At 45.4% G+C, this 27,273-nt stretch overlaps 4 protein-coding genes across 7 annotated transcripts; 3 read left to right on the top strand and 1 right to left on the bottom strand.

Moving 5' to 3' along the window:
• Nucleotides 1–219: 219 nt before the first annotated feature.
• pphln1 (periphilin 1) lies at nucleotides 220–27,273 on the bottom strand. Of its 3 annotated transcripts, none has more exons than XM_088289027.1 (13): nucleotides 27,127–27,273; nucleotides 25,602–25,708; nucleotides 11,017–11,199; nucleotides 10,565–10,742; nucleotides 6,096–6,149; nucleotides 5,889–5,959; nucleotides 5,603–5,794; nucleotides 5,459–5,523; nucleotides 5,151–5,261; nucleotides 4,686–4,837; nucleotides 3,810–3,865; nucleotides 2,817–2,957; nucleotides 220–789 (listed from the first exon to the last, which is right to left on the bottom strand). In XM_088289027.1, coding segments are annotated over exons 5-13 (1,062 nt in total). In that variant the 5' UTR covers nucleotides 6,097–6,149; nucleotides 10,565–10,742; nucleotides 11,017–11,199; nucleotides 25,602–25,708; nucleotides 27,127–27,273; the 3' UTR covers nucleotides 220–516. The 3 variants fall into 3 exon arrangements, with proteins under 3 accessions (XP_088145153.1, XP_088145155.1, XP_088145154.1); XM_088289029.1 differs by having other exon boundaries at nucleotides 4,692–4,837; XM_088289028.1 differs by lacking the exons at nucleotides 10,565–10,742; nucleotides 11,017–11,199; nucleotides 25,602–25,708; nucleotides 27,127–27,273 and adding an exon at nucleotides 6,583–6,635.
• On the top strand, nucleotides 6,615–8,324 carry zcrb1 (zinc finger CCHC-type and RNA binding motif 1). The gene is made up of 8 exons (XM_088289030.1): nucleotides 6,615–6,781; nucleotides 6,877–6,982; nucleotides 7,097–7,125; nucleotides 7,238–7,349; nucleotides 7,415–7,522; nucleotides 7,601–7,710; nucleotides 7,785–7,863; nucleotides 7,937–8,324. The coding sequence occupies exons 2-8, from the start codon at nucleotides 6,899–6,901 to the stop codon at nucleotides 8,084–8,086; spliced, it is 672 nt and encodes a 223-aa protein (XP_088145156.1). The 5' UTR covers nucleotides 6,615–6,781; nucleotides 6,877–6,898; the 3' UTR covers nucleotides 8,087–8,324.
• On the top strand, nucleotides 9,040–17,685 carry yaf2 (YY1 associated factor 2). Of its 2 annotated transcripts, XM_088289032.1 has the most exons (4): nucleotides 9,040–9,275; nucleotides 9,637–9,762; nucleotides 15,626–15,781; nucleotides 15,947–17,685. In XM_088289032.1, exons 1-4 carry the CDS (start codon nucleotides 9,250–9,252, stop codon nucleotides 16,200–16,202), a joined length of 564 nt encoding a protein of 187 aa, XP_088145158.1. In that variant the 5' UTR covers nucleotides 9,040–9,249; the 3' UTR covers nucleotides 16,203–17,685. The 2 variants fall into 2 exon arrangements, with proteins under 2 accessions (XP_088145158.1, XP_088145157.1); XM_088289031.1 differs by lacking the exons at nucleotides 9,040–9,275; nucleotides 9,637–9,762 and having other exon boundaries at nucleotides 9,769–15,781.
• gxylt1b (glucoside xylosyltransferase 1b) lies at nucleotides 18,297–21,620 on the top strand. Its single transcript, XM_088287892.1, has 7 exons — nucleotides 18,297–18,551; nucleotides 19,105–19,306; nucleotides 19,418–19,549; nucleotides 19,621–19,872; nucleotides 19,982–20,105; nucleotides 20,259–20,431; nucleotides 20,967–21,620. The coding sequence occupies exons 1-7, from the start codon at nucleotides 18,352–18,354 to the stop codon at nucleotides 21,126–21,128; spliced, it is 1,245 nt and encodes a 414-aa protein (XP_088144018.1). The 5' UTR covers nucleotides 18,297–18,351; the 3' UTR covers nucleotides 21,129–21,620.

The raw sequence follows: 27,273 nt of genomic DNA, 5'->3' as shown, positions 1-27,273 counted from the left end.
CACAATATGTAAAGTCTATATTGAGCCCAAATATTCACCACACCTGTTAAGATGATTGGAATAAAATATTTTTGCAACGCTGTGAAAAATACTTTTGGCGCTGGTTTCTTCTTGCTTTGGTGAATTTCCTGCATCAACTGCACACTTTTTTTTTTTTTAACATTTAATAGCTTCCATACCAGAATGTGTAAAGCACAATAAATAATTTAAATGCAAAAATACAGCGGGTATTTTTATTTGAAATAAATGTTTCCATTCTGCTCACTGAAACGATTAGAGACACGTCATCTTTAAGATGGTGACAGCACCGGTAGATTTCAGCTTTTAACAGAGAACACTTAGAAGGTAAAAGTACCCCCCCTTCCCCAAAAAAAAAACTAACACTGAATAACCTTCACCCCCAGTGCCGGAAAAATTGTGTCAATCCAGAAATCCAACATGTGTCCAGTGAGTAACAATCCAAGTGATCCGCCACGGTCAGACGTTCATCCATTAATGTTCCTTCGGAATCATTTGTCAGAAAGTGGAGCTGGGATTGCTCCCAGTCTTTGAAGGTTTATGGCTGCTCAAGCTTGCCGAAGGGGTGGTCGAGTCACAAGTGGGGACTTCCGGCTGCCGTATCGCCTCATCCAGTTCGCCGATGAAGTGTTTCAGGTTCTCGAGACAACGGTCGCGCATCTCGCCGAGGCTCTCCCTGAGCGGGACTTGGAGCTGCTTCTCCAGATTGGGATCTTTAGAGACCAGCATCTTCACCACCGTACCGAACGTTTCACAGTCCCGGCGGTACACCTGAGAGTGGACAGGGCAAAAATCAAAAAAAAAAAAAAAAAAAAAAAAAAAAGTAAAACTCCTTGTTCCATTTTCATGATGGTTTACAAATTGGGTTGACGAATTACGATGAGGTCTTGAGTTGAGAAAAGGAGACCAATCAACACCCCCCCCAACCCCCAACTTTGTCTTTCACTTCGGCGTGAACACAATTTGTTTTAATTGTCCTGGTATTAACACATCTTCTCAAGTTCCATAAAGGCATCTTAAATGGCAGCTGGGAGGGAACGAAGCACTAAAAACACTTGAAGCTCAGAAGTGTGACTTGGGCAGGGAGCAAACATCCGTCATTTCACAGCCGCCCGTTCTGACAAAAAGTGCCGCTTTGAGGTCCTCAATCACATCAAAGGCCGCTGATTGGTCCAGACGACACAAATAGTTCCAGGAAGCAACGCTCGCTTCTGATGCTCATTTTGAACTAACGGAGTGACGCGAACGGTTGAATTAACGGATCTCAGGAAATATCCAATCAAGAACATGAACAACACTTGACGAGAGAGAGAGGGAAAAAAAACAAAAACAAAACAAAAAAAACCCCCACAGACTTTAACACAAAGTGCTAAGAATGTCCTTCCTGTATTATAAAAGACTCCCTCTCGTTATCCAAACAGGAAGGAAAAGAAATGTGCTTAAGTGTGGGTGGGGCGGCCACGTTGAAATGAAGCCAGTTTCCAACTTCCCCAAAAGTCGACGGATTGCGACGCGGCCGTTCAACTGGAGCGGAGACGCACGAGAGCGGCCGACGCGTGTTCGTTGTTTGGGACAGGCAGCAAGCCCGGCAAAAACCAAATTAGTGGGGCTCCCTCAAAGCCCAAACGAAAGAGCACTCAAATATATTTCGATTCCTCAACAAATGTCGCGGCCTGGAATGTGAGGAGTAAAACATGATCCGCTTTACTGCCTTTCATGCCTCGTCGCTCGCTCGTACCGCAGCCAAAGGCAACTCTTGACGACGAGAAGCAGCTCAGGTAGAATTTCAGAGGCGCGATTTGAGCACGTTCCGGAAACGCGCACGGGCAGGACACGGAAAAGTCCCTTTAGGATGGGCATGGCACGTTTGCGCTTTTCCAGGAGCGACTGGACTCGCGCTCGTGTACGCTCGAGATGGCTAGGCCAGATTGGACGCAGAAAGCCAAACAAACACGCCGCACGTAAACGCGAGCGACAGAAGCGCAATTTCAAATGTTTTAGAAAGAAAAGTAAACAGTTACTCCATCTTTGAATGACGGGAAAGAAATGCTTGCCAATTTTGCGGCGGCTCGGTTTGTCTACTTTGTCAACCACTTTGGCGCACGGCCATCCGTCATGAGAAAGGTGAAAGCGCCAATTTTTGGGAACATTTTCAAACGATGGCTGTACTTGAACCTTTTCCAAAGCAAATCTGGATGGCTACTTTTTTTTCTCCTTTTAGAGGGCCGGGTGTAGGTTTTAAATGTAAAAAGGTGATTACAGACAATCGCTTTCCCAAATGAGCTCATGTTGAGAAGGGCTGGAAAGAAGACGGATTATAAATCGGTCCTGAATGTGCAGCGTCAGCGAGCACGTTCAGAGCGCCCGGAGGCTCTTGTGAGGCGAGCGCGCGTTCAACGCTTCAAGGCAGAGCTGCTTCGGGTTTAATGGTCCCAGTAAAGCGGCGGTAGCTGCAAAGGCCCTCATTAGATGAGCCGGCAGAGCTGGAAGCTCCACCCCCAAGCTCCATTTATTGAACGCACAAAGCATCTGCAACTTTTCAATGTTCGTGCAAAAGGGCTACGTAAGCGTCTCCAGAAACAAGACGGAAACTTGTTGTTTGGCAGAATGAGTCCATCCAGGGCTCGTTAATTGAGATTTTAAAAGAGTTAGGAGGAAAATCCTGGGAAGTTAAGCATCTCCCATTAAATCAGAATCTATAATTAGACAATAATTTAGAATTGAATCAATAATTTATGAATCAGAATTACTTTACCAAAAAAGGTCAGAACAGAGAAAAAAAAAAAAAAGGTGTTCACCATTTCAATCTCTCGGGCTTTGTTGGCAATTGCCAGCGATCGCTTCTCCTTTAAGTTGTCTGTGGTTATCTTCGGACTCTCCTCGATGACAACAGCCGCCGCCGGCTCCTCTTTTTCGGCTTCAGGCGCATTGTTCTCCTCCTAGAAGAGATGTCAATTATGCATCGAGACGGCGACATTTTTTTTTTTTTTTTGGGTGAGCTCAGTCTAGAGCTGGCTCCAGAAAACCCGTTTGCGTTTTGTTGACTCTCCACAGCAGGCAGCGGCTGGGGCCCATTAGTGGCGCCTTTACTGGGGGCACAGCGCAGGCTTTCATCTTGGCAAAGGTTACGGCTTGGTGCCCCCCGCCCCCCTCCAACACTGAGCAAAGATGCACTGGCCCAACATCAAATGCTGCAACTAAGCGGCAGCACGTTGGGCGGGTTCAATTGACAGCGCGGCTTTCGCACGACACGCAACGCATCCATGTTCTGTCATCTAAATTGGAACCAACAGCCTCTGGTTTGAATGTGCTACCGCGAAAAGGCCAAGTTGGGCGCTTTCCATGCGTCAGAGGAACCCCTTGTTCTGATTTAAACACCGGACTGTGTTCTGTTCCATAGCGGAGGCGAAGATCCAATGATAAAATTACGAGTCTGGGCTAATGCGCTGATCCGTTTCCCTTCTGGGTGGTCATGCTCACATCTGACTCGATTTACGGTGGAGATGGAGGACACCAGCGAAACGATTCTTTACAAAGCTGCGTTGGTCAATATACAAAGTAGTAAAAAACGTGACCAACTCTCTGTGACACGCGAGCCCTCCTGTGCAGCCGTCCGTCATTCCAAGTCAACGGGACTGAAGTCTGCTTGCGCGGCAGGTAAACAAAAGCACCGGGCCACTTCCAAAGCCATTAGAAAGAGTTCAAGGGGCCAAACACTAGAAAGACCCAACTTAAGAGGGTCCACATGTACTTTTCTGTCTTGTTTTGTTTTTTTCGGTTTGTGCGCTCACCTTGTTTGAGGTGGCGCTGCTCGGGGAGCCTTCTCTTGAAAGACCCGGGATCTTTTCTGAGGAAAAATGACAAGACAAGGCAAAGATTGAGAAGGCAAAAACAAAAAAGGACAAAGAAGATGAGGAAAATTCGAGGAGAGAGGCTAAAAGCTCAACTACAATGTCGCAGGACGCCGAAATGTCATGCATTTAGTATTCTCTGTCATGGAGGAACAAGTTCAAGTGTGACTGCATCTCCATAAACAGAGAGTGAGGTCACCTCTAGACACTAAAGTGAAACATTTGTAACGCAACCTGTTTTAAAAAAAAGACCCGGGTGACAGAATTAGCATCATTGCAATATTGCGACATTTGCATTTTTCCTGCTTCAAAAAAAAACAAAACTGGCATATCTTGCCAGGCCAAACTTGCTCCCCATTAAGCACATCATCTTGATGAAAAATGTTCTGCTCAAAGTAGGATTTTATTTTTTTGACATGACGCTGAAGCGTCATCTGTCACTCAGGTCTTCCTTTGTTTGCAAAACTCATGTACAGACCCGCAGACTCAAGTCCACTGTGAGGAAAGAGCGCCCCCCAGAGGTGCTCATTTGGACCCGCACGCCCCTCTGGACCATCCTCACCTGAAAAGCCAGTGAGCCAGACCATCAGAAGTTGATCAAGAATAGAAAGAACAAAGGAGGAGATTTTTATTTTCAAAGTTGTTTTTGGCTTACTAGGCGGTGGACGATGTGCGCGACTTGGATGCATTCGCGACGTTAATGTTTTTGTGCAACGTTTTGACGAGAACCACAAAAGCCGTCCAATTGTAGTTTGGGCTAAAGAAGCAGGCTGGCCGTTGCACGAAAAACAATAACGCGTCAGCAATCTGACATACCCTTGCCTTGCTGTGAGGGGAACGGAAGGCTTTTGCTGCGATCCGGCGAGTAGCTCCTGCTGCTCACGCTGGAACCCGAGCGGCTGTGGGGGGAGCGGTCCCTGGGGGGCGGGAACGGAGGCGCCTTCCTCCGGTACTCCTGCCTTTCATCCCTGAAACAGCACAAGCGGTCAAGAAATGCCAGGATGAGAATGTTGTCCAATGACAACGCTGCCATCTTGCATGAATGAATCACAAAAGGACAACACTTGACTGACAATTGCGCCACCTTTCGGGCTGAGTAACTAATTTACGATAAGTTTGATGCAGTGACACGCGTCCAAACGCGACATTCTGAAGAATAATAATTTCTAATTGCCACTTGCTTTCATTTTTTAAAAAACATTTTTATTTGATTGTGTTCACAAACTGTTATTCAATTTCAGTTTTTATAACAGCATTATCAATAACAACCTTTTTTCTTACCCTCGATCCAGGTTGAGGATGGCTTGCACGAGCGTGTCCGCCCCACTTTCTGGCAGCGATCGGGGCGTTGGGTACATGCCTTGGTTGCGAGGTGGCGGCGGTGCACGGTTGCTGAAGGCACAAGAAAAAAAAAAAAATAGTTAATGGTGAAGCTTTTAGCTAAAGCCTTCAAAAACATGACAAATGAGTTTAAAGAGAAATGGAAATGGACCATTTTCACAGCAACACATCAAGTCATCATTACTTCATTCTTTGTTGTTTTTGTTTTCAGTATTCCAATACAATTTGAACGTGTGTTGAGCATTTACTTATATTCCATAGGCCTTCCTGCGTGTTGCTCCTCCCTGGGACCTCTGTAAGGGTATTCCTCATGCTAGATAGAAAAGGTAATAATTAGGCTTTTCAAGATCTGATTTTAATCCAATTCGAGTTGTGCTGATCTATGCTTTCACCCTTCTTGACGGAGGACCACCTCTGCGTTCGGCAGGGAAATGACCGGCATCCCCATGGTAGCCCCGCTGATCTTCTCCATGGTAACTACGTGGGCCTCCCCCATTTGGGAAAAAGCGAGGACCTCCTTCATATTCATAACCATCAGGCCTGCCGAAGTGGCCTCGCCTCTCCCCTCCTCGAGAGTATTGACCCTGTAAAGTATGGTGGATTTTGAAAGGTGAGACCTGACAACAATTTCAGAGATTGCTGTGTGAAAACAGAACTAATCATCGGGTCGTAACCTACTCTCCCCGGCCTGTCAGGCATAAAGCGCTCTTCATACACCTCTCGTACGCTCCTATCCCTTCTGTAAGTCACTACAAAAAATACAAATACAAAAACAAAACAGATTACACCCAATTTGTCAGCATGTAACGTCGCTCAACATACAGGAGAAAAAATAAATCAAGTTGCATGCATTTCTTGACAGATCAAGAGCAATCATCAACGCACTCTCTGATCCAGGGGCTCGCCGAGTTGATTTTGGGTCAAGTCTTGCAATAAAACCTGGGGAAAGTTAAAAAAGAAACGGTTACTCTCCCTAAGTGTGGAGCTCAAAGAGAATTAGTAGTCATTCAAATGCAACACCGTCTACACAATGTGGAGTTGCGCCCTCTGCCAAACGAATGCAGGTAGAAAATGTGTCCTTAGCAACTAAATGGATTGCACAACAACACTTTAGCATCAACGTGCCATAAATTCACGAGAAAAAACACGACGCCTTTCATCGTCTCAAGCGCATTTAGACAGACTCGTACTAGCATTGCTAATTAGCAAACGGTAGCCTGCACATACTACGTCGAAATGCGCATCTTCTTTTTTACAGTTGCATCATCGTTCCGGCCTAAGAAAATAAACCATAACCACGTAATTGCATGTCCAAGATACTGGACTACATTTACGGCACAAACCGGCTTATCTGTTTCTAAATTGCACTCACGTTAGCTTTTGCAGAATGCGACCATTCGAACTGCTCGAATTTTATTGGACGGGGGTATTTACGTCATCAGTCAGCGACATAAAAACAGTATTTGTTCGCTCTCGTCACAAACACACAAATGCAGGAAATACGAGATTTTAGGACAGCAAACGTATTTGAATATATATAAATGTTTGTTTAATAACAGTCAACTGCATTGGTAAGTGAGATTGACTTCGAGTGCTGCAATTTGTGTTTTATATGGCGTACGTGGCTAACCGAATGCACGTTCCGAATTGTGGATTTTTCTTCAAGTTTCGTATGAATTCAATTCAACATGAGCGGGGGATTAGCACCGAGCAAAAGCACCGTCTACGTGTCCAACCTACCATTCTCTCTCACCAACAACGACCTCCACAAGGTAATTGTGCATCTGTAAGGGTGTTGCTTGTTGAAACTATTTTGGAATATGTTAAATCTGATATTTCATCTTGTTTTTCCCTCAAAACATACAAATCACAAAATGCAATTTCAGCTGTTCACCAAGTATGGAAAAGTGGTTAAGTGAGTATGTCAATGGTCTTAATTGTACCTTGGGAAATCATTTCACTTCATTTAGCATGAAAATAAAAAAAAAGAAGCCTGTGGTGCTATGTAATGGCTGTCAATTTCTCAGGGTTACAATTGTGAAAGATAAAGACACCCACAAAAGCAAAGGAGTGGCATTCGTTCTTTTCCTGGACAGAGAATCAGCTCATAACTGTGCAAGAGCTGTGAACAACAAGCAGGTGGGTGACAACTTCTTAAATATTATTATTATTGCATGGGAGTCACATATGGGCTTGCCTTCCAGTTGTTTGGCAGAACTGTAAAAGCCAGTATTGCAATCGACAACGGCCGAGCGACTGAATTTATCAGGAGGCGCAACTACACAGACAAGAGCAGGTGTTACGAATGTGGGGTCAGTACAATTGTGATTTTGCTTCGTGTGTATTTGGAACACTTTTCACGGATTTGATGTTGTGCTAAAATACACCAGGATACAGGACACATGAGCTATGCGTGCCCCAAAAATATGCTGGGAGAGCGAGAGCCGCCAAAGAAGAAGGAAAAGAAAAAAAAGAAAAAAGCTCAGGAACTAGAACATGTGTAAGTAGTAAGACATTTGCTGAAAATAGGATGCATCTTCCTTTAATGCTTACAGCCTTTTATTTCCTTCATAGCGAAGAAGAAGAACTGGAAAGTGAGGATGAAGGAGAGGATCCAGCACTTGATAGTCTTAGTCAAGCCATCGCTTTTCAGGTAAAAGGCTGCTTGACAGAATTCCTTATAACGCTAAGATGGTCAGATGAATAAACGACTTGTATCCTCACAGCAAGCACGTATTGACGATGAGGAGAGGCAAAGAAAAAACACAGCTGCGTCTCGGGACGACGGCGCTCATCCATCTACATCCGAATTGTCCAGGAAACTCCGGATCAAAAAGAGCGCATACTTTAGTGATGAGGAAGAGCTTAGTGACTAACGTGGACTTTTTTTGTTGGTTTACTATTGTTAAATATTTTTCTTTTAAATTGGAACACATCTGTAATATTTGGCTGTATCCATCCATCCATTTTTGATAGCGCTTGTCCTCATTACGGTCCTGAGCGCGCTCGAGCCTATCCCAGATGACTTTGGGCGAGACAGTCAATCTCAGTATTTGGCTTGTACATAAATTGAATTTGTTGTAAATAAATACTTTTTGGGATGTTCTGATCATTTATCTTAGTCCTTTTGAGAGACCCGTTATCTGCATCCCTGCCTTCCAATTAATGATGCAGCTGTCGACGGTTTCCCATGTCCATAATACACTTTACACCAAGGTTGGGCCACTCAGCATTTACATTATCAAGAGTCATGTATAACTGGGTAACAGAAACTGGTTTGAAGCGGAAAATCAGTTTTCATATTTTATTGGAGAACTGCATACCCCTTAATACATATGTTTATATTTATGAATTTAGGATTAGGCTCAGCAATAGGTGGATTTTTTTTCAGTCCCGCAAGCTTGTGTCAAAAACTGCGTGTCAAAAATACAATACTACATATCAAGACATTTCTGATGAAAATTTGCCATTGATCAGTATATTGGGTTAATTCTGACTGCATCAATAAGAATTAAGAATGAGCACAATTTTTGTCTGCAGCTCCTTTATGCTGTAATCAACATTTAAAATCGAGTTCAACTTGAGTGTTTTTGCCTATGTTGCGTAGAGTAAACTGGCGTGCGGCTTGAAAATGGAACATAATACCGGTTCTCCTCTTAGACATGGAGATAACCAATTGCAAATACTGGTTCAAGAATGAATGTTTTCACACATCGTGCAATATTTACCACACAATTAATAATTCAAAACATAAAACAGCGATTGGCGTCCTGGATGTGCACAATGAGGGCAAATGACGGCGCAGTGGAGCCATCATGAGGAATGTCATGTCAGGCTCCGAAAGCAACGCGCCCACGATTGGCCGAGGCGGGTCACGTGACTGGCTCCCAAGCGGAGTTTCCACGACAGCTGGAAGCCGAAGCTGCAACGAGCGCATCGCTTCTTCTCAAAGAATCGGGACGAGGAGGGGGGGGGGTCCCAAAAAAAAACAGGCTTGTGCTCGTCTGGGCAACCCGTTCCAGAGACATCCCGGACTGGCATGGGCGACAAGAGGAGTCCCACAAGGTAACGACGGCGGCTGGAGCGGCCTAGGCGACCTAAATGAAGCCGTGTGGTGGGGGCAGACAGTGGCGAGCGCGCGGGAGGGGGCCGAAGAAAAGAGAAAAGAAGCCTTTTCTCCATGCTTTCTTCTTCACCCCCTTTTTTGCGTGCGTGCGCTTGTGTTTGTGCGAGCGTGCGCGCGCGCTCGCGGCTGTTAAAGCCTCATTACGGCGTTGGGATCACCGCGCGCGTTCACACGATTTCCTTCTGCAATCTTCCAGCCAGATGTGTGCCATCGAGAGCGGTCGCTCGGTGCAAAGGGGCCACCCTCTCTCGTCCGCATGCGGCGGCTTCCCTCGCTTATTCGTCTGTGTTTGTTTTCAAGGCCGAAGCGTCAACCGAAGCCCTCCTCCGACGAGGGGTTCTGGGACTGCAGCGTGTGCACGTACAAGAACACGGCGGAGGCTTTTAAGTGCATGATGTGTGATGTCAGGAAAGGGACATCAACAAGGTAAGACCTTGCACATTCGACTCTGGCGTCTTTAATCTGCATTGTGCTCGTTGATGACAGCGCGCAACCACGTCGCAGTCTTTTAATGAACTGAGAATCAAAGAACAAATCTTGGCCGTGAGTGTTGTTACTTTTCATCGTCCCAACACTTAAGGGAAGCAAAAATATTGGACTTTTTCGGCAGTGATGTCACGGCATCGTTGGATGGAGACAGCGTCCAATCGGATTGCTCTGATGTCATGCCGTATAATCGGTGATTCCCGACCTTTTCTGAGCCACGGCACATATTTCACATTTGGAAAATCTATGCAAGCTCGCCGCCAAAGAAAAAATGTCAATAAATGCATGCGTTCATTTTATGCAGACTTTGCACAATCGGGATTTTGGCGCCAATCACAGATCAGACAAAACCCCCCCCCCAAAAAAACGGTAACTGATCCAATCAGAAAATGGTCCAATGTATTTTAACAACTTGTTTATTTACTTTACAGTCCACTAGCCTGGCTGGTGACTAGCTACAATTTGCGTGTAATTGAAATGTATTATTGGTGTCAAGTCTCATTTTAATGTACCTTCAGTATTTTATTGTTCTGGCTGTCACTATACGTCGCCGACATGGATAGATAAGCACGGATTCATTATTTGGAGTAAAGAAATCATTTTGAGCCGATTAAATGAAATTGGAGAAAGCTCAACGATCTCGCGCGGCCATCCGGTTTTACTTTCATCGTATGTGCGATGATGTTTTGAAGATGTCAAAATGTACAATTTTCTTTCGGTTTGCTATTGTGTTGACACTGACCTTGGTGAGATGTGAGCGTGCACACACACGCTCGCACCCCGTACTTGTTGATGGCGATGGAGGCAGGGTGGCTTGGAGGTGGCGGGGGGTGTAGACTAACGTACTCTGTAGCCCCCCTGTGCCGCTGCTGATGGGAGTGAAGTGATCCAGGAAATGAGTGTTATTCCTGCTGGACACTCTGTAACAGGATGAATACACAACAAAGGGCTGAGCGGGAGGAAATGCAACTTTAGCGCAGCATTCAAATAAGTGTGTGTGTGTGTGTGTGGGAGGGCTCGCTGTGAAAGAGGTTGTCATCGCAGCTGCCAGACAGACAGCCATAGCTTATTACTATGCAACAGCTTAATCAGCCTGCTGTCATCAGACACACTCTCACGCACAGTTGCACCCAACATGCGCATTTCGCACTTGGCCGCACACACAGACACACGCACACACACATTCTGGTTTACCTGGGTCGAGGGGACGTTAGGGGCTGCCTTTCCGTCACTCTCTTGTGGCTTACAGTTTCTGTAACGGTGTCATTTATTTTATTTTTTTTATTCCTCCACGTTGCTGACCATGCTTCAACGTTGGTCTTTGCTGGCTGCCGTCGTCACAAAGCCAGCGTCATGGAAGGAGTCTTTTCCCTGACACTTAAAACACACACACATAATTACTAAAATAAGAGGATTGCTCAAATGAACTTGCATAGCATCGAACTTTTATCCACATTGTTTTGTGCTTTTTTTTTTTTTTTTTTTTAAAACTTGTCTTGCTTTCCGGTCACACCTCACGGCCTCAACAATTTCCACGGACGGCTGTGGCTTTCTTCCGTACTTTTAAGGAGGGGCTTTTGACCGTTGTTCCACCTTAGGGTTTGGGACACGACGAGGAACTTAAAGGGGGGGGGGGGGGGGTCCCACTAAATCAGAGTTGCACGCGTTGGCCGCTGAAACGTTGGCGCGTTGGCTTGCCAACACTGCGGCAAAGATGGTCGCACAGGTGGTCGCCGCTGTTAATGAGCGTACAAAATAGCCAAGCGGCTTGCTTGGCGCCATGGTAAAGGGCAAAACACATGCCGCATGCAAATGCAAGATGGAGACGGCTCCCGCGCCGGTTACGAAACAAGTGTGACAGAGGTGTAAATATGAAAATGAGTGTGGCCCACCGACGAGATCGGCTTCTCAGTTTGATGCAGTGCAGCTTTTTTCCCCAACGTTGCTAATAAAGAAATGATGTTTTACATTCGTGGTGTCAAATTATGGTTGGCACGAGCTTAAATGTGATTGGTTCATTTTCAACGTAGCTTCAAGTTATAAGAGAATATGCACAATATATCTCTTTTTTTGTACACACAAACACACTCTTGGTCTCTTGTTACTTTTCCTTGTTTCTGCAACATACACCAACACAAAAACACACACACACACATTCCTCTGTGCGGTTGCTCTCTTGACAGAGTTGAACTTAACCGAGGGCGTACGCTGACAGGCGGCCTGATGCGCAGCTTTCATCAGTGCTGCATAAACAAGCGTCAACCTTCTCTGTCAGCATTTGGAAGCGTGTCATCCGCTTGCACAGAATTGCCTTTGACGACACTATGCAGACGGTGAATAGACGGCGATTAATCGTAATTGAAGCTTAACGTGGGTGGCTACAGCGCAGCATATCGTCGCAATCTCCATGCAAATTAGGCTCGCAGAGTTCACAACGCAACACATGAAGGTGCGTTTGTTAGCGGCTATCTTGCAGGTCAAACAGACTTTGGATCTCCGAGCTATGTTTGTTCTGCCGCTTCCCCCCCCCCAATCACGCCCTTCAGGTTAGAGCTTTCAATGCTCGTGCTGCATACAAATAGTGAATGTACGCGGTGGGGGGGGGGGGACAAAGAAGCGTGCCGTAGGCGCGTCACCGCGGCTCAAGATTCCGGCTACGTGATAAGCCTGTAATTATGGCGCTGACACTGATGCATGACATTCAGCTCTGAACGGGAGTCAGGAGGGGAGAATGTGGCGGTGTGGCTCGCGGGCTGTCTAAAAGGTGTCATAAACCACGGGACGCGACAAGCCATCTGTGTCTCTCCCCGCCCCCACACACATGCAATCATACACTCACAATGCTAGCATGTAGAGGCGGGAAGAGACATTAATCATCGGGTTGGATGAGCTCCCGGGAGCTAGCCTCACTACCTGCTGTTGGAAAACGCACGAGCGCGCCCTGACACACGGACGCCCACACCGGAGCGGAGAATGTGCGACGGAGCGTAAAATAAGCTATTTCGCAACAATCATCACAGGGCTGAGATGAATGTCATCGTATCAGTCATGTGGCTTGTTGCTTTAGTGACACGACGACTTGGCTCGAGCCACGATTGCGGATGCTTGCACAACATCCCATCAAAGTGCGCAAAGTTGGTTTGGTGCACGGTAGGCGGGACGAACTCATAAGTATGACAAAAATCAAGCAAGTCAAGTTATCGCAAAATTTCACGCAGGTCAAATCAAGTCATACCATCTTGCTGAGCAAAATAATAGCGTCGCAAAGTCGTCGCTTTGATTGGACATAATAGAAATTGGCAGTGACCACTCCCACTGCGGCGCAGCCCACCCTACCTCCTTCGAGCCGGCCGGCGCTCGTCTGCAAAATGACCGATGTCGAGTTGCAGAGATACGCCACACTGCGCGCCCGTTTTCTGCCGGCCATGAAAACAGAGCCCATTGTGTCTTGAATCCCCCAAAGCGCGTCACAGTTTTCCAAGAGGCTCAGTATGGCACCTTAAGGGTGCCCACACTCGTGTCCAGGGCCGAAGTGAGTAAAAGTCTCTGTCACAGTGAACGTGGCGTTCCCGCTACTTCCCGCCTTTCAGGGAGACGTAGTCCAAACTTTGGTATGTGGCTGCGGCCATTTTTGTTGAGCCAGATGTTGCACATGTGCAAGGTCGAGGAGGGGGAAGCTGGAGAAGTGTGATAGTGCGACACACTCGCTGGCGTCCATGTGTGTGTATGTTTAGGACATATTTGGGGAGAGGTTAACCAGAGTTCCTCTGTCAGGAACGCGAGTCGCGAGGACACACTTGTACGCTGATGCCTGCAGGACAGGACAAGTTGAAGGTGTGATTGACGGCTGCTCGGTTGACTGGCATGCATGCGTATCCTGTCGTTGAAAAAATTGTGAAATCAATGGAGTCGCTGCGCACACCGTTCCAAGGCCTAAGTGCAACGATAATAACAGTTTGTTTGATGGGGTTAACACACGCCCCTCTGTTTAGACGCGGCGTGCTAATATTAGATTGGGCGTCTCCTCTTTCACCGCCTGGTTATTGAACGAGCGAAATGGGCCAGATTCCAACCAATCCAATTAGGCGGGTCGAGTGCGCCGTATGTTTGTCATATTTCAGTCTGGCGAAGCATCTTGGAATTCAATCCAATGCAGCCGTTTGTCGCCTCCCGAAGACTCGGCGCCGTTCGGCCCAAGGGCGGGAAAGAATGTGAGTTTTGTGAGCGCTCGTCGGTTATGGCGGGCCCACAAAACAAGCTTTGTCACTTGAGGAGGAGGATCAGGTTTGTCAAGGAGAGCGGCAAATTGCTTCTGCCGCGACTGCCGGAGGGTTGGAGGCGGCATTTTGGGGTGGGCTGGCTCTATTTAAAAGGCGTCAGCGGTTCCGCAGCACGGCGCTGACAAGACGGATATATTCGTCTCCGTCACGGTTATGTCGGCCAGGAGAGCCGTTCGCATTGCACTTCGGCATCACTACATGTTGCAACAGACATGACGGGGAGAGTTTTTTTTTTTTTTTTTTTAAGCCGAGCGTCGAAATGGGTCACCGTTGAATCATTAAACAACATCCATGCCCGCAGAACTAATAGCTCTGACATGCACAAGTTGGACTCTCCCAATCCATTACGCCCCATCAAGGGTGCTTTTTTTTATTTATTTATTTTTTCAAAAGAGTTCACGGCGTCACTTCACATCTTGGGTTTGATTTCATCCAGGCAACGATATCAAACATTAACGAGCACTGCCCTTGTGGCTCGCCCACGCGCAACGTCTGCGCATGCATGCGGCCATCTGGGTAAAGGTGCCACTGAGAGACGCGTACGTCAATTGGCGCCGCTCTTTAAAACGTGCGCTGCAGGTAGACGCGGTGTTGCTTCTGGACGCCGCGTCACGTGCGTGCAAAACAAGATGCGGATGGGGCGCTCTCAACAGATGGCCTTTTCAGCACACTTGCCTCTTGGCTTGGGGTCCTGCCAGCCCTTGAAACACACACACACACACAATGTTCGCACACACACACACACACAATACCGTTCCAGCCTTTGTACAGGCACCAACAACTGTCATGGATCAGCGTCCTGGCGAGCGATGTTGACCGGACAAAATTCATATAAAGAGTTCAACCATTTATGTTTGGAACACAGCCCCCTCCAAAAGTATTGGAACGGCAACGTCACGTTCTTGTTGTAGTACTGTACTGAAGACGTTCGAGTTTCCCATCAAATCATGACTGACATCCAGCTTTTATTTCATGAGATTTACAATTGGAAAGAGGTTCACACGTCCGCCTCACACTTCAGAGTTGCTTCGGCCTTTCATGTGCACAGTTAAATCAATCCGATATTTTTTATTGTAATACAGATTAATGTATTGCTTTGTCCAAACAACCATGGAAAGAGGGAATATATAAAATCGAAAACGCAATGATGCGGAGAAAGAAATTGCAATGAGTTTTTTTTTTTCTAAATTGATCGGCCTTACTTGCAAATTGTAAAAATACACTCGTCCGCCGCAGCGCTGCATTTGATAAATTTGTCGATTTCTCGCATCAGATTGTGCTTAACGAGGTGTCCAGTGAATGCAGAAACGCTGCGTAAACCTGCACTCCGCATCTTTATTCTACGAGCACCACTTTGAAGAACACTTTGGGTCCGAGCCCCTAAGCAGTCCCGGCAGCCGTTATTGGCTCTTGATTACGACGGGGCGCTCGCACGCGGCAATGTGCTCACTCTCATTTTCCCTCTCATTAATCTCTTTTCCTCCCAACCACGGCTGTCGTCCTCTCACACCGCGACCCGGCAGGAAGCCACGCCCCGTCTCCCAGCTCGTCTCGCAGCAGCAGGCCACTCAGCAGTTCGTGTTACCCTCGCAGCCCAAGAAGGAGAAGAAGGAGCGCGTTGAGCGGGAGAAGAGCGACAAGGAGCCGGCGCTCAAGAAGAACAGTCACAAAAAGATGAGGTGAGACAGTTTAGATGTCAGGTGAACGGATGCCACCAACATCAACACATCCAAAAGTAAAGTCCAATGGCCAATGCAAAAAAAATAAAATTAAATAAATTACGCTGTCATTGTTTTATGCTATTCGCCTGTCATAAAGAGATTTTCCGGCATTTGTTTTTTCAGGCCCAGGTTAAAAAACATTGACCGTAGCAGCGCGCAGCACCTGGAGGTGACGGTGGGCGACCTGACGGTCATCATCACAGACTTTAAGGAGAAGGCCAAGCCCTCGTCTACCTCGGCGTCATCCTCCAGCGCCGCGTCGTCCGCCGCCGACCACCACAGCCAGAACGGCTCCAGCTCGGAAACCACCGAGAAGGGGCTCTCGCGCTCGTCCTCGCCTCGCGGGGAGGGCGGTTCGGTGAACGGGGAGTCGCACTGAGCCCACCCCGACCCGGCTGACTGTCTTGAACGAACATTTGCTGTTCAGTGGGAACTCGGAGGCTTTTTCAGGCGCAGACGCATCCGATCCAAGTTGACTCAGTCGCCTCCCTGATTTCAGAACTTTTTCCACCAACAGGAAACTTTTCATTTGGGTCATTTCAAATCGCCACGCATGATGCAAAGCTTCCTCACAGACAGCTCGGATCTTGGAACAGCCTTTTTTTCAGGACTGTGAGGACACACTCAGACAAGCTTTGGACAGTGTGAAGTGCTCCAGGGATACAGATAAGTTTTTGGTTTTTTTTTTTTTTTGGGGGGGGGGTGCCTTACAGTGCCCATCTGTCACACCCTGCAACCTCAAACTTGATACTCCAAACTTCATATGAACGTCAGCTGTAGAATCTAAGATGATGTTTTGGACTCAACCATAAAAACTGGAGGATATTCTTCAATGCTCGTTTGTGGGCAGGTTTTTGGAATTAAAGTCAAAAATTTGGAAAGGGTTTTTTTTTTGTTATTGTTATTGGGGACTCAAAGCTAATTGGACAAATTGGGCTATTTGTACTTGAACTGACTTTTTAGGAATGAATTTGGTTGTCTCAATGGGATCAAACACGCCGGCTTGGAAGTAACTCAGGATTGACACCCACAAAAGTAAATAGAAAATTTCTGCACATCCTGGCACATGTCAAATCAGGTTTCAGATACTGTAAAAGATTACGCGCCAGTTGAGAAAGGAACGTAGTCCAAATGGACAATGTTTTTGTTTTTTGGAGTCAAATCTGCGGTGCTGCACAAAAGGCAACTCCTGCACGACGAGCCAAGATGACGCGGTTGCGCTTTTGTGACGAAGGTGCCATGCAACACGTGAAGACTTCTGAACATTGATTTGCAGGGCAGGTGACGAATTTCAAAAAAGTGTTTCTACGCCATCATTTTCATGTAGCCAACTGGGGGAGCTTTAGATGACCTAAACTCCCACCCGAGCAATGAAGTTATTCTCACTTCGCAATTACTTCTGCAAACCTTTAGATTCATAAAGATGAGTGGATATTTACAAAACATTGTACTACCATGTTTTGATGTGGCTATATGTGTCATATCAGTGTTATTGCCATGTTTTTATTTTTGGTTATTACTTTAAGCAACGATTCAAACAACTGTCTCAGCATGATGCGTTCAAATGGGGGACAAGCGATGTTTGTATTATTTTGACGCAAGGTTCACAACACTAGCTGGGACTATGTGCGTGGCCCCTGAGAACTGCTTCGAAATGTCTTACTTGGTTGTAACAACGTTGGAATCATTTCCCCCCCCTTTTTTTACATTTGTTGATACATTTCCTTTTGCTGTGCTCCGTTGTTATGAAATGTGTTTATTACGTCTATGTTAGAGTAACAAAATGTAAACAAAAAAATTATTATATGCAGTTTTACTTTTGATTTCGTCTATTAAACTGCCTTTAGTACATGCAAAACAAAGACGCAGCATGTGTACTATTTGTTTTCGCTCTTTAGCCCCACCTGGTGAATTGTCCAGTAATTACTGCTTAACAAATGTGGCACAAACGTGAGATTGCAGTTATGAATGGGACTTATTGATGTGCAAACATTTGAAAAACAAACTTATTTGCTCTCCACTTGATTAACATGCAATTGAACATGAAGCTGCTCGTCTAGGAAGCTACCCTCTAAATCAAAAGACAGGCATCACCATGAATGGTTCTTTTCAGAGGTGAAATCAAATGAAAGTTGACTTTGGGGGGGTTGTGGGGGTCCTGCAGCCACCCTTCCCCCATTTCGGATCTTGACCTCTTGAATCTGTTTGGGGGACCTTCATAAAGGCGAGACAACGAATGAAGACCAAACCCGGAAACACTAGAAAATAAAATGGCCAAACAACGGTGCCACAAGTATTTGCATTCTAGATATTGTGAGGTATATTGTACCACGCATAAAGTACATTAAGAGCCGTTTAAAATGCGCTGTTGAGCGTTCAACTTTCCAACTGTAGGGCAGTATATAATTTTTTTAATGTTTTATTCTTATAACTAACGGGAAATGCCTTAGCATTACTGTTAGCTTTATAAATCTTCGCGTCGTTATGTGTCATGACTTTCGCCTCGAGTTCCGTGCTCAAATTCCATAATGCGGCGTTACATTCGTGCACTGCTGATGTGCACGGTGTTCGCTGTGTTTTCGGGATTGTACGTTTATTGCACGCTATTTGACGCCGATGCATCGCCGGGGAAAAAAGGGGCGAAGACGATTTACGTCCCCCCAAGAGTCCCAGAAGAGGGAGAGGACCCTGACAAAACGGGGCCACAACGCTCACGCCGACACAACAGGTAAGGGAAATGTACACGTCATCGGAACTATTTAGTCGTTTAAACGATTTCCGATTGCATCGGCCCGACATATGCGGCTCAAGATGTTTAGAAATTGTAATGGAATGGAGCGCTCGCTAGTTCGTGACGTCATAGTGTGCATCTATAAACGGGATTCACGCGAGACTTGGAACATGCGTGTGACTTGGGGGATGATGCGTTCAACTACTTCAAGAAAGTTGCACAGACTAAATTTTTTTTCGTCCACTTGTTGCTGAACTTAACCCTTAATTCATTCATGGATACAATTTTATATAAAATCCAATTGTTATTAAATTATTGTGAAAACTCTAGGGCGGATTCAAAATCAGTCGAGGACTAAAGCCATTTTTTAGAATTAGAATTAGAAATCCCTTTATTGTCATTGTACTCAAGTGTGCAACGAGATTAGAGGACGTGATGAAAATGTAAGCAAGACCAACTCACAAGAAATTTGTGAAACTTTTTGGACTTGAAACAGGTCATGCCCATTTAAACAGTAAAGTAATGATTGCTTTGGTGTAATGCCACTCAGGTACATCATGCGTCAGCGGGGTCAGCCGCAGGTGAGCGCTCTGAGCAGACCTCCGGCCCACATGCACTTGGCCGTGGTGGCGTGCGGCGAGAGGCTGGAGGAGACGGTCACCATGTTGAAGTCGGCAGTGCTTTTTAGCATCAAGTGCCTCCAGCTGCACATCTTTGCGGAGGACCAGCTGCACGCCAGGTTCATGGAAGCAGTGAGCAACCATTTCGTAAAATCATCACAACCAAGACGTCTCGAGAATTGGTTCACTCGGGACTGTTTTGCAATCCGGAATTATAGTCCTCACCCGTTTTCTCTGCTCTAGTTGGAATCCTGGCCCGCTTTTATTCGCTCCAGGTTCAACTACACAGTCTACCTCATCCGCTTTCCCAGTGAGAATGCAGCCGAGTGGAAAAAACTCTTCAAGCCGTGTGCCTCGCAGAGACTCTTTCTACCTGTGAGTGACAAACACCGCTGCAGCTTTGAGGGAATGCAATATTTTTGTCTCATTCTTGTTTTGGTGCGCAGCTGATCCTGAAGGACGTTGACTCGTTAGTCTACGTGGATTCAGACATCCTCTTCCTACAGCCTGTCGACCGTCTGTGGGACTTTCTGTCTGGCTTCGATTCGGCGCAGCTGGCAGCCATGGCCCCTGAGCACGAGGAACCCCGCATCGCTTGGTACAGTCGCTTCGCCCGGCACCCTTTTTACGGCAGAACCGGCATCAACTCGGGGGTCATGCTCATGAATCTCACAAGGATGAGGAGCACATTTTTTAAGGTGAAGGGACGGGTCGCTGTGGTGGAGTTGTAATACAGCTGATGACCACCATATGTCCCCCGTGCATTATAATTGCTTCCGAATTAGAAAATGAATTTTGTGCCCACAGAATGATATGACCTCCGTGGGGCTCAGATGGGAGGAGCTGCTGTTGCCACTGCTTCAAAAATACAAACTGAACATAACCTGGGGAGACCAGGATCTTTTAAATATCATTTTCCACTACAACCCCGGTGAGTAGCAAGTCACGTTATGAGTTGTACTTTGCCAAAATTTCCACCAGAGGGCGCTCCAATTACATATTGCTTTGATCCGCGTTAAAGCAACCATTTGAATCCTTTTGGCTGTTTGCAAACAAAACAACATTTATTTGTGTGCTTTTCCAGAACTCCTGCTGGAGTTTCCGTGCCAGTGGAACTACCGTCCGGACCACTGCATCTACGGCAGCAATTGCGCCGCCGCCGAGGACAACGGGATCTATATCCTGCACGGAAACCGAGGCGTGTACCACGACCACAAGCAGCCCGCCTTCAGATCCGTCTACGAGGCCATCCGAAAGGTGACTTTTCGCTTTCACTTCTGGTTGTCATCGTCAGCGGGAATTGACGACCCAAATTGAGGGTGTGATGGGAAAGCTCATTTCCCTTCCGTGAGGACGTTTATGGGCTGTTTACCAGCAGTGTAAAAATATTGACGACCGGGCTGGCATTTACTTAATGATGCCATCAGAGCAAATGTCATTGCCTATTCTATTACCCGTCACATATATCAGGGCAATGGTGGATCTATGGCCAAACACACGTGCAAAAAAAGTCACCTCTGTTCTATTCTACATATTCATTTGATTTCTAATACCAGTTAGTGATTGTCTGAAAAAAGAAATTGGTATCAAACATCCCTACTAATAAGACGACGAGTAAGTTTCGGACTCCTACACAAACAAAACGGAATACTTTAACAATTACTGTCTGAGTCAAAAACAAAAAGGCGACCTAATTACCGGTGACTTTTTAAAACCATTTTGAGCCACCAGTTTGAGCGCTCCTGCTCGATTGGACCGTGTTGTATGGAAGTGACCATCCTTTTGATCCTAGTTCTCGTTTGGCGCCGACCCCGTGTCGTCGCTGCTGGCCCCGCTGGAGAAGCAGCTGCTGAAGACCACGCACACCTACTGCGGCAAATCTCACGCGCTCTTCACAAAGGCGCTGGTGCACAGCCTGGCCGGCGTTAACAGGAAGGCGACGCTCGTGCGGTGACGCGGCCGGAAGCTACATTCGACATTTGGTACCTCTGCATCGCACACCCGATGAGCCGATTTTGATTGTTGTTTGATTGTTTTGTTTTGTTTTTTTTCAAACTTGAACTTCTCTTCTGTATTTACACTCCATGTTTTTTACCGACTAACTGCAAAAAGCATGAAGAGAAAGCGCTTCACTTTCCATATTGGAGAATTTATCAAAATAATGAAACTCGTACATATTTTATATGGCGTCACTCCACTCGATTGTGCATGTTTTTTTTTGTTTTTTTCCAAACTGTGAATTTATGAAGATGTTACTATTTTTGTTGAACGAGTGTTGCAAACTAAAGCAAACCAAAGTATTCCATTTTTCCTGTTACAACATCATTGAATGTATTTAGGGCTGAAATACTAATTTTGTTACAAACAGCCTGCGTGGATCTTTGCATTATATGTTGTTAAAAAAAAAGAAATAAAGCTCACCTCTGATTCTTATGTACTAGCAAGAGCAGTTGTCTGAGTTTACTTTTATTACACAATACTTGTGACTTTTTTTCTATCAGGCCCTCAAATAATACTCCTTAGTTTTCAATGCATAATTATTTTATTTATTGAAAAAATACTACAAGTAATACGAAAACTAATAAAAGTTACATTAAAACACAGAATTAACATAAAAATAAAAACTACCAACTTTCTCTACTACTCGTCGTCGCTTCCTTGAGCACAAACAACAGTTGGACTTTCTCCTTATGGAGACGGATGGCGTGCTTGTGAAACAGATCGATGCACTTGTCAATAATCTAAAAGCAGACCACCTGAGGTGCTTGGTGCTTGTGCGCCTGAGCTCGCTCGCACGTGCTCATAAAGCACAAGTGATGACCCAATAGCCGTGATTGTGGACAACGCTGACGACGGGGGAATCATTTGATGTTTTCCCTCATTAGGAGGTGAATACGAGCGTCTGCGTCTGGCTCCCGGGCGCGTTGAAACGTCGCATCACAAATTAGTGGCATTCATTTCGATGTATGTTTCTATTCAGTTTGGTCTGACCGAGACAATGGCTTGAACTGAGAAGCGCTGGTAAAATTTAAGATTTTACAGCCTGGCAACGTTATTTTTTATTATTTTTTTTGGACTATGTTTTGTATCATAATAAATTAGGATTTTTTTTTTTTTTTACAGCGTACTGAGCAGCCAGGATGGAAAAGTACAAAAATAAGGGAGAGAAAAATAGAGAGGCAAAATAAAATGCCTCAAGGTGAGGCTGGCCATTTTTTTCAAAATTGTGATGATACAAAAAAAAAAAAATAAATGCTGAAAAGACAGATGGGATGAGTGCACTTGGGAAGGCCGGTGAAACGCCTGCTCAAGTGTGTTTTGATGGGTGGAAAAAAAAAAAAAGAAGGCCTGACACAGCCGATGCGACAATTAGGACATCTTGTGTACGCTTTCCTGTGGCTGCTGCACTCACAAAAAGGTTTCATCAAAAGAAAACAACCTCCAGATGCGATGATTTGCTTTCGAATAGTTTTACAATGAGCCTCATTTTACATTGGGCTACAAAAAAAAAAAAAAGCGGAAATAGTATTTCATTCATCGTGCAATCTAATTTTCAATATTCTCAATTCATTGGCTAAACAATGACATTTTCATTTCAAATGGAAAATGCACTAATGGAAAAATTGTACGATTCTGTGACTGCTTCAATCCGAAATTATTGTTTGCTAACTTCTACTACTGCAGTTGAAGAGGTTTCATTTATTGACGCACATTTTGATTGGATGACAAAACAATCTTAAACCGTCTTTCTTTCTTTCTTTCTTCAGGTCACTTTACTCGTTCTTGACATGCTCTAGAAGCACAGCCGCTCGCTCCAGCTCTGCGTGTTTTTGCACACATGCGCGTGCACGTGCAAATGTGCACGTGCACTGCACAGCAGGGGGGCATTTACATGTTGTAATAGGCTCGCTATATCATGGCTGCCCGTGTCACGTTGCCCCCCCCCTCCCCGCGCTTTATTCAAATGTGCGCACGTTTGATGTCCGGTGAGATGGAATGTGACATCTCGGCCGGGCTCGGTCACATCAAGACGGCGCAGATTGCTTTATTTACTTCACAGCTTGTGAGCTCTGCCCGCTTGTCAGACGGCAAATGCCACATGCAGCCAAGACCGGCGATTTATTTCTTTATTTTTCGCTGTTGCTTTTAGGGAGCCAGCTCGGAGGAATTTCTGTTGTTCTGCCAAGTCAGGATTTAAATCAATAAAATTCAGTATATTTAGAGTCAGCGAGAAGGACAAAATGTTGAAACATTGGTGCCCTGCATTTCCCTTCCAGTGCGGCTTTTGTTAGCCTTGAGGCACACTTGCCAGCCCAAATAATGTTGGTGCATACGAGCGACATCCAAGGATGATGACAAGAGGCCGCAAAATAGGATGAAAGTACTTCTAAAAGCCGTTCGGATCTTTTTTTCCCCAGGCATAGTGGGAATGATGACTAAAACTTCCTGAAAGGCTGAAACAGTTTGAGATGCTTTAATCTGCACGTGCTGCGGCGATGCATCCAAAATCCGGTCTGTTCAACCAACACGCGCGCTCACATGGCCCCGGCGACATTTTCAATTAGGTCATTACAACGGCAGTGAACGGAGCCTGCGCGCTCCCGTCGAGGCACCTGCCCCCCCGCAGACAGCAATTACCTGCCTGGCGGGAGGCAACTTACAGGCAATTGTCTCAATGTGTGTGCGTGCGCGCGAGGGTGGGGGCGGGGCCCCATTCGCCGCCCGCCCAGTTTGTCTTTCATCCGCAGTTTAAGTGAATCCAAGTGGCTCATTTTCAAATTGTTCACTTCATCAACCAGGTAGTGTGACAGTGAAGGATGTGGACTTTTTTTTTTTTTTTTTGAGACATCAGCAACATTTTGTTAAGTTCATTTTTATGCACGGGAGTACGTAAATATACTTTTGAATCAACGGAAACTGGAAAGCCATGACTGAGCAAATTTGCAAACGTCGGTTGTGCTCTATATTGAAATAAAAATTTGCAAATGACAAATGCGGGCAAAAATAAATAAATAAATAAATTAAATAAATTGAGCGAGCCAGAAGAACAACAAAAAAAAAGTGACTTTTAGGCAATATGTCATTTTCAAACCAATTAAATGAAATTGGTCGAGAATCTCTGGAGTAAATATTGCAGCGTTTATGCTGGATTTGAAATAAAAGCCCCCCACTCGTCTCCAAATTACAGCCTTAGCGTTTGCGGGCGCCTTATCTCGGCCCGAGGCTCCCTCAGGTGTCAATTTACGCCCGCGTCCATTTTATTGATCGGCACACACGTGGAAGACTTTGAAAATCGGCAAAGACAAGATGAAATGCCAACTACAAATTGACGGGCGCATGCTGTACACACACACGCGTGTGTGTGTGTGTGTGTGTGTGTATTTCACACCTTGTAATTGTCCAAGCCCAAAAGGTGGAACAACACCTGCTATCCGTTCCCATGACGATGAGGATCGACTGTGTTAATTAAAGCCTTTAACTTGTTGTTATGCCGCGTGATGGACGGGTTCAAGTGGGAAGCGCAAGACGATGAATCAATCAAACAACAGCGAAAAAAAAGAAAAAGCGTCCGTACAAGAAGATGATTTGTCTCTCACTTTGGTGGTGACGTCACTGATTAAATGCGTACGCCAACAGTGAAGCATCCTGCTGGCTTTCCAAGTCGGCGTAATCAAAAGCATTCAGAGAGCCTATCATGTCTGTTTAGCAAGCGCCGATGTTCCGGGGAGAGGATATGAGGCGGATGGCTTTTTTCTTTTTTTTTTTTAGGATGTGGGGGGGGGGGGCGATCAATCTCCAGTCGAGTCGGGAGCAGGCCGACTAACGAGGTCTCCTAACGAGGGAATGCGGTGAAAGGATATAATTGGGGGGGAAACTCGTGATTATCTCGCCTCAAAAGATGGATCTTGTACTGTCTGGGGAGAAAAACGGCGGTCGCGAGGCGAAGGGAAAAGAGAAAAGTCAATACGAGAACACTTTGGGAGGCAGTGAAGCAGATAAAAACACAGAAAGTGACACAAGGCCGACCGATATTTGTCTGGGGCGGAAAAAAAAACAAACGAACGCAAAAGTAAGAACGAGGATGCGCCTTCGGTGGCATACGAGACATTTTGTCACAACCGGGAGAATATTTTTGGATGTTCTCTTTGTATGCGTTGCTGCAAGAAAGTCCTTTTTCAAAATACAATTATTTTAGAAAGGTTGTTTAAGTTGAAGCGTTTTTAAAATTGAAATCTCGTCAAACTATAAACATGGTCTCAACATTGCGTAAAAAAGAGAATTTCGCCGTTTCATAATTGCGATGGCAGCGGTACGCAAAAAACTGCAGCCCACCACGGGACGTCAAATAAAATGGATTTTTAAAAAAAAAAATTGTCACTCAGAAGCAGCAAGGTTGGTTTGGCACGTAGAAAAGAATCAAACTCACGTTTTGGGCGTTCAGTCTTTGCGGCGAAGGCTCAAGTTGCTCGATGGCGTCAATGCAGGCGAGGCGACGGCAGAAAACGTTTTCAAATCCAGCACCTGGCGACCAAGCTGCGGGCAAAGAAAAGAACAATGAAAAGTCTTGCATGAGGATGACGAAAGAACAAAAAAAAAAAAAATGGTAACACGAGCTAAAAAAATGTATCTGGCTAATATTCAAAGGCAAACGTTTGCTTTTTGCTTTGTGGAACGTCAAACAAATGAAACATCCGTAAAGACGAAGACTCCTCAATTGACGGCGTCATTAAAAATCGCCTCCTCAATTCCGCTTGCTCGAGACGATCGGCGTTGTTGTTTTACAGGCACCGATAAAAGCCAGCGTTTTGTTGTGTTTGCAAAGCGGCGCATTGGTGATTGATTCGGCGCAGCCTTTGAATCTTTTCTGCGTATCTCATCTGTCGGGGCGGCTACTCTTAATGTTTTATTGGCCAATGCCGATGAAAGCTTTACGTTTTCATCGCTCTCTGTAATTGTCTCGCCGCCCGGCTGGTATCCTTTACGCCGCCTTGTCATATTTTTGACATGTTTTCAATATCTAATGATCCACTTTCCGTCTCGATACTTGAAGCTTAGCATGCACCACAGTTGCTTTTTTTTTTTAAATATATTTTTCCAGTTACTGGTGCTTTTCAACAGAAGAATTCTATTCCTTGTTAATTTTCTTCACAGCTCGTCACCATCAGCAAAGTATTTAAAAAAGTGAAACATGGCCACTCAGCGTGCATGTTTACATTGTGGTCTTTCTTTCTTTCTTTTAAAGACACATTGCGCCCAAGACGGTGGACACATGCATAGATTGTTTGGATTTACAGCCCTGTCGAGGAATAATTACATCTCCTAATTGCATGGAGAAAAAGCACCCGCAGGAGCAACGCTGCTCCAAAACAAAGGAAGATTAATAAGGGAATAATATGACGGCGCCTCGGAGGAGGACGGGTCGAGTGGGCGGCTTGCAAGGAGGCCGGGTTTGAAGATGTGGCCAAGCAAAGCTTAATCACTTTATCTGATTGCTATCTGGAGCCGTGAATCACAATTAGCTGGCTTTTTGTCAGTTTTGCAGAGTCCATTTCCATGATTAGACCCTACGTCTTGTCAACCAACATCCTGTGAAAATATTTGCTCTGCGTTTCCTAACCTTTATTGAACCAACACTCATATCTTTTTATACTGGACCACTCGCACAAATCAAAGCTTACAAAATAACATAAAAGTATATTCATTATCGTCTCATGTATTTGTATATTGTACTATATTTACTTTTAACACACTGATTAAAAAAAACAAACAAGAAATGAAAAATAAATAAAACAAAAGTAAAGTATAAATTAGTTCTGGGGCTGGAACTTATTGCATTCAGATTACAAACGCGGCTTAAAAATATATTTGACTTTTCAAATGCATAAAGAATATGTAAGATCTAGTGACAAACTACAAAGCAAAATAACCACATATTGTGATTTTTTTCCAACCTGCGCAGAGGGCTCTCGTGGGAAAGAAAATCCAAAGCTGGCACACAAGTGCGAAGCGCAATTATTTGTGCATGTTGTCAAAAACAAACAAAAAAGATTTCGAAATCATGTAACCACTTGTTTGTCCAAGAAGGCATTCAAATTCCC

The sequence above is a fragment of the Idiotropiscis lumnitzeri genome, chromosome 2 (assembly GCF_059441095.1).
Source record: "Idiotropiscis lumnitzeri isolate Australia: NSW breed Sydney's pygmy pipehorse chromosome 2, RoL_Ilum_1.0, whole genome shotgun sequence".
Taxonomy (NCBI): domain Eukaryota; kingdom Metazoa; phylum Chordata; class Actinopteri; order Syngnathiformes; family Syngnathidae; genus Idiotropiscis; species Idiotropiscis lumnitzeri.
Note: the sequence above shows the minus strand (reverse complement) of the source record. Positions and strands in the feature narration are given on the sequence as shown.

What these genes read in the sequence shown, in the direction of transcription:
- yaf2 (XM_088289031.1), top strand. Translation starts at nt 15,402, where the DNA reads ATGCAGAAACGCTGCGTAAACCTGCACTCCGCATCTTTATTCTACGAG. An exon ending in AACAGTCACAAAAAGATGAG is followed by an intron (nt 15,782 to 15,946) that starts GTGAGACAGTTT and finishes TTGTTTTTTCAG; the next exon opens with GCCCAGGTTAAAAAACATTG.
- zcrb1 (XM_088289030.1), top strand. Translation starts at nt 6,899, where the DNA reads ATGAGCGGGGGATTAGCACCGAGCAAAAGCACCGTCTACGTGTCCAAC. An exon ending in AAGTATGGAAAAGTGGTTAA is followed by an intron (nt 7,126 to 7,237) that starts GTGAGTATGTCA and finishes TCAATTTCTCAG; the next exon opens with GGTTACAATTGTGAAAGATA. An exon ending in GCAGGTGTTACGAATGTGGG is followed by an intron (nt 7,523 to 7,600) that starts GTCAGTACAATT and finishes AAAATACACCAG; the next exon opens with GATACAGGACACATGAGCTA.
- pphln1 (XM_088289027.1), bottom strand. An exon ending in TGCCTGACAGGCCGGGGAGA is followed by an intron (nt 5,795 to 5,888) that starts GTAGGTTACGAC and finishes CATACTTTACAG; the next exon opens with GGTCAATACTCTCGAGGAGG. An exon ending in CCCCTCACAGCAAGGCAAGG is followed by an intron (nt 3,866 to 4,685) that starts GTATGTCAGATT and finishes ATTTTTCCTCAG; the next exon opens with AAAAGATCCCGGGTCTTTCA.
- gxylt1b (XM_088287892.1), top strand. Translation starts at nt 18,352, where the DNA reads ATGCGGCGTTACATTCGTGCACTGCTGATGTGCACGGTGTTCGCTGTG. An exon ending in ACGCCAGGTTCATGGAAGCA is followed by an intron (nt 19,307 to 19,417) that starts GTGAGCAACCAT and finishes TCTCTGCTCTAG; the next exon opens with TTGGAATCCTGGCCCGCTTT. An exon ending in CATTTTCCACTACAACCCCG is followed by an intron (nt 20,106 to 20,258) that starts GTGAGTAGCAAG and finishes GTGCTTTTCCAG; the next exon opens with AACTCCTGCTGGAGTTTCCG.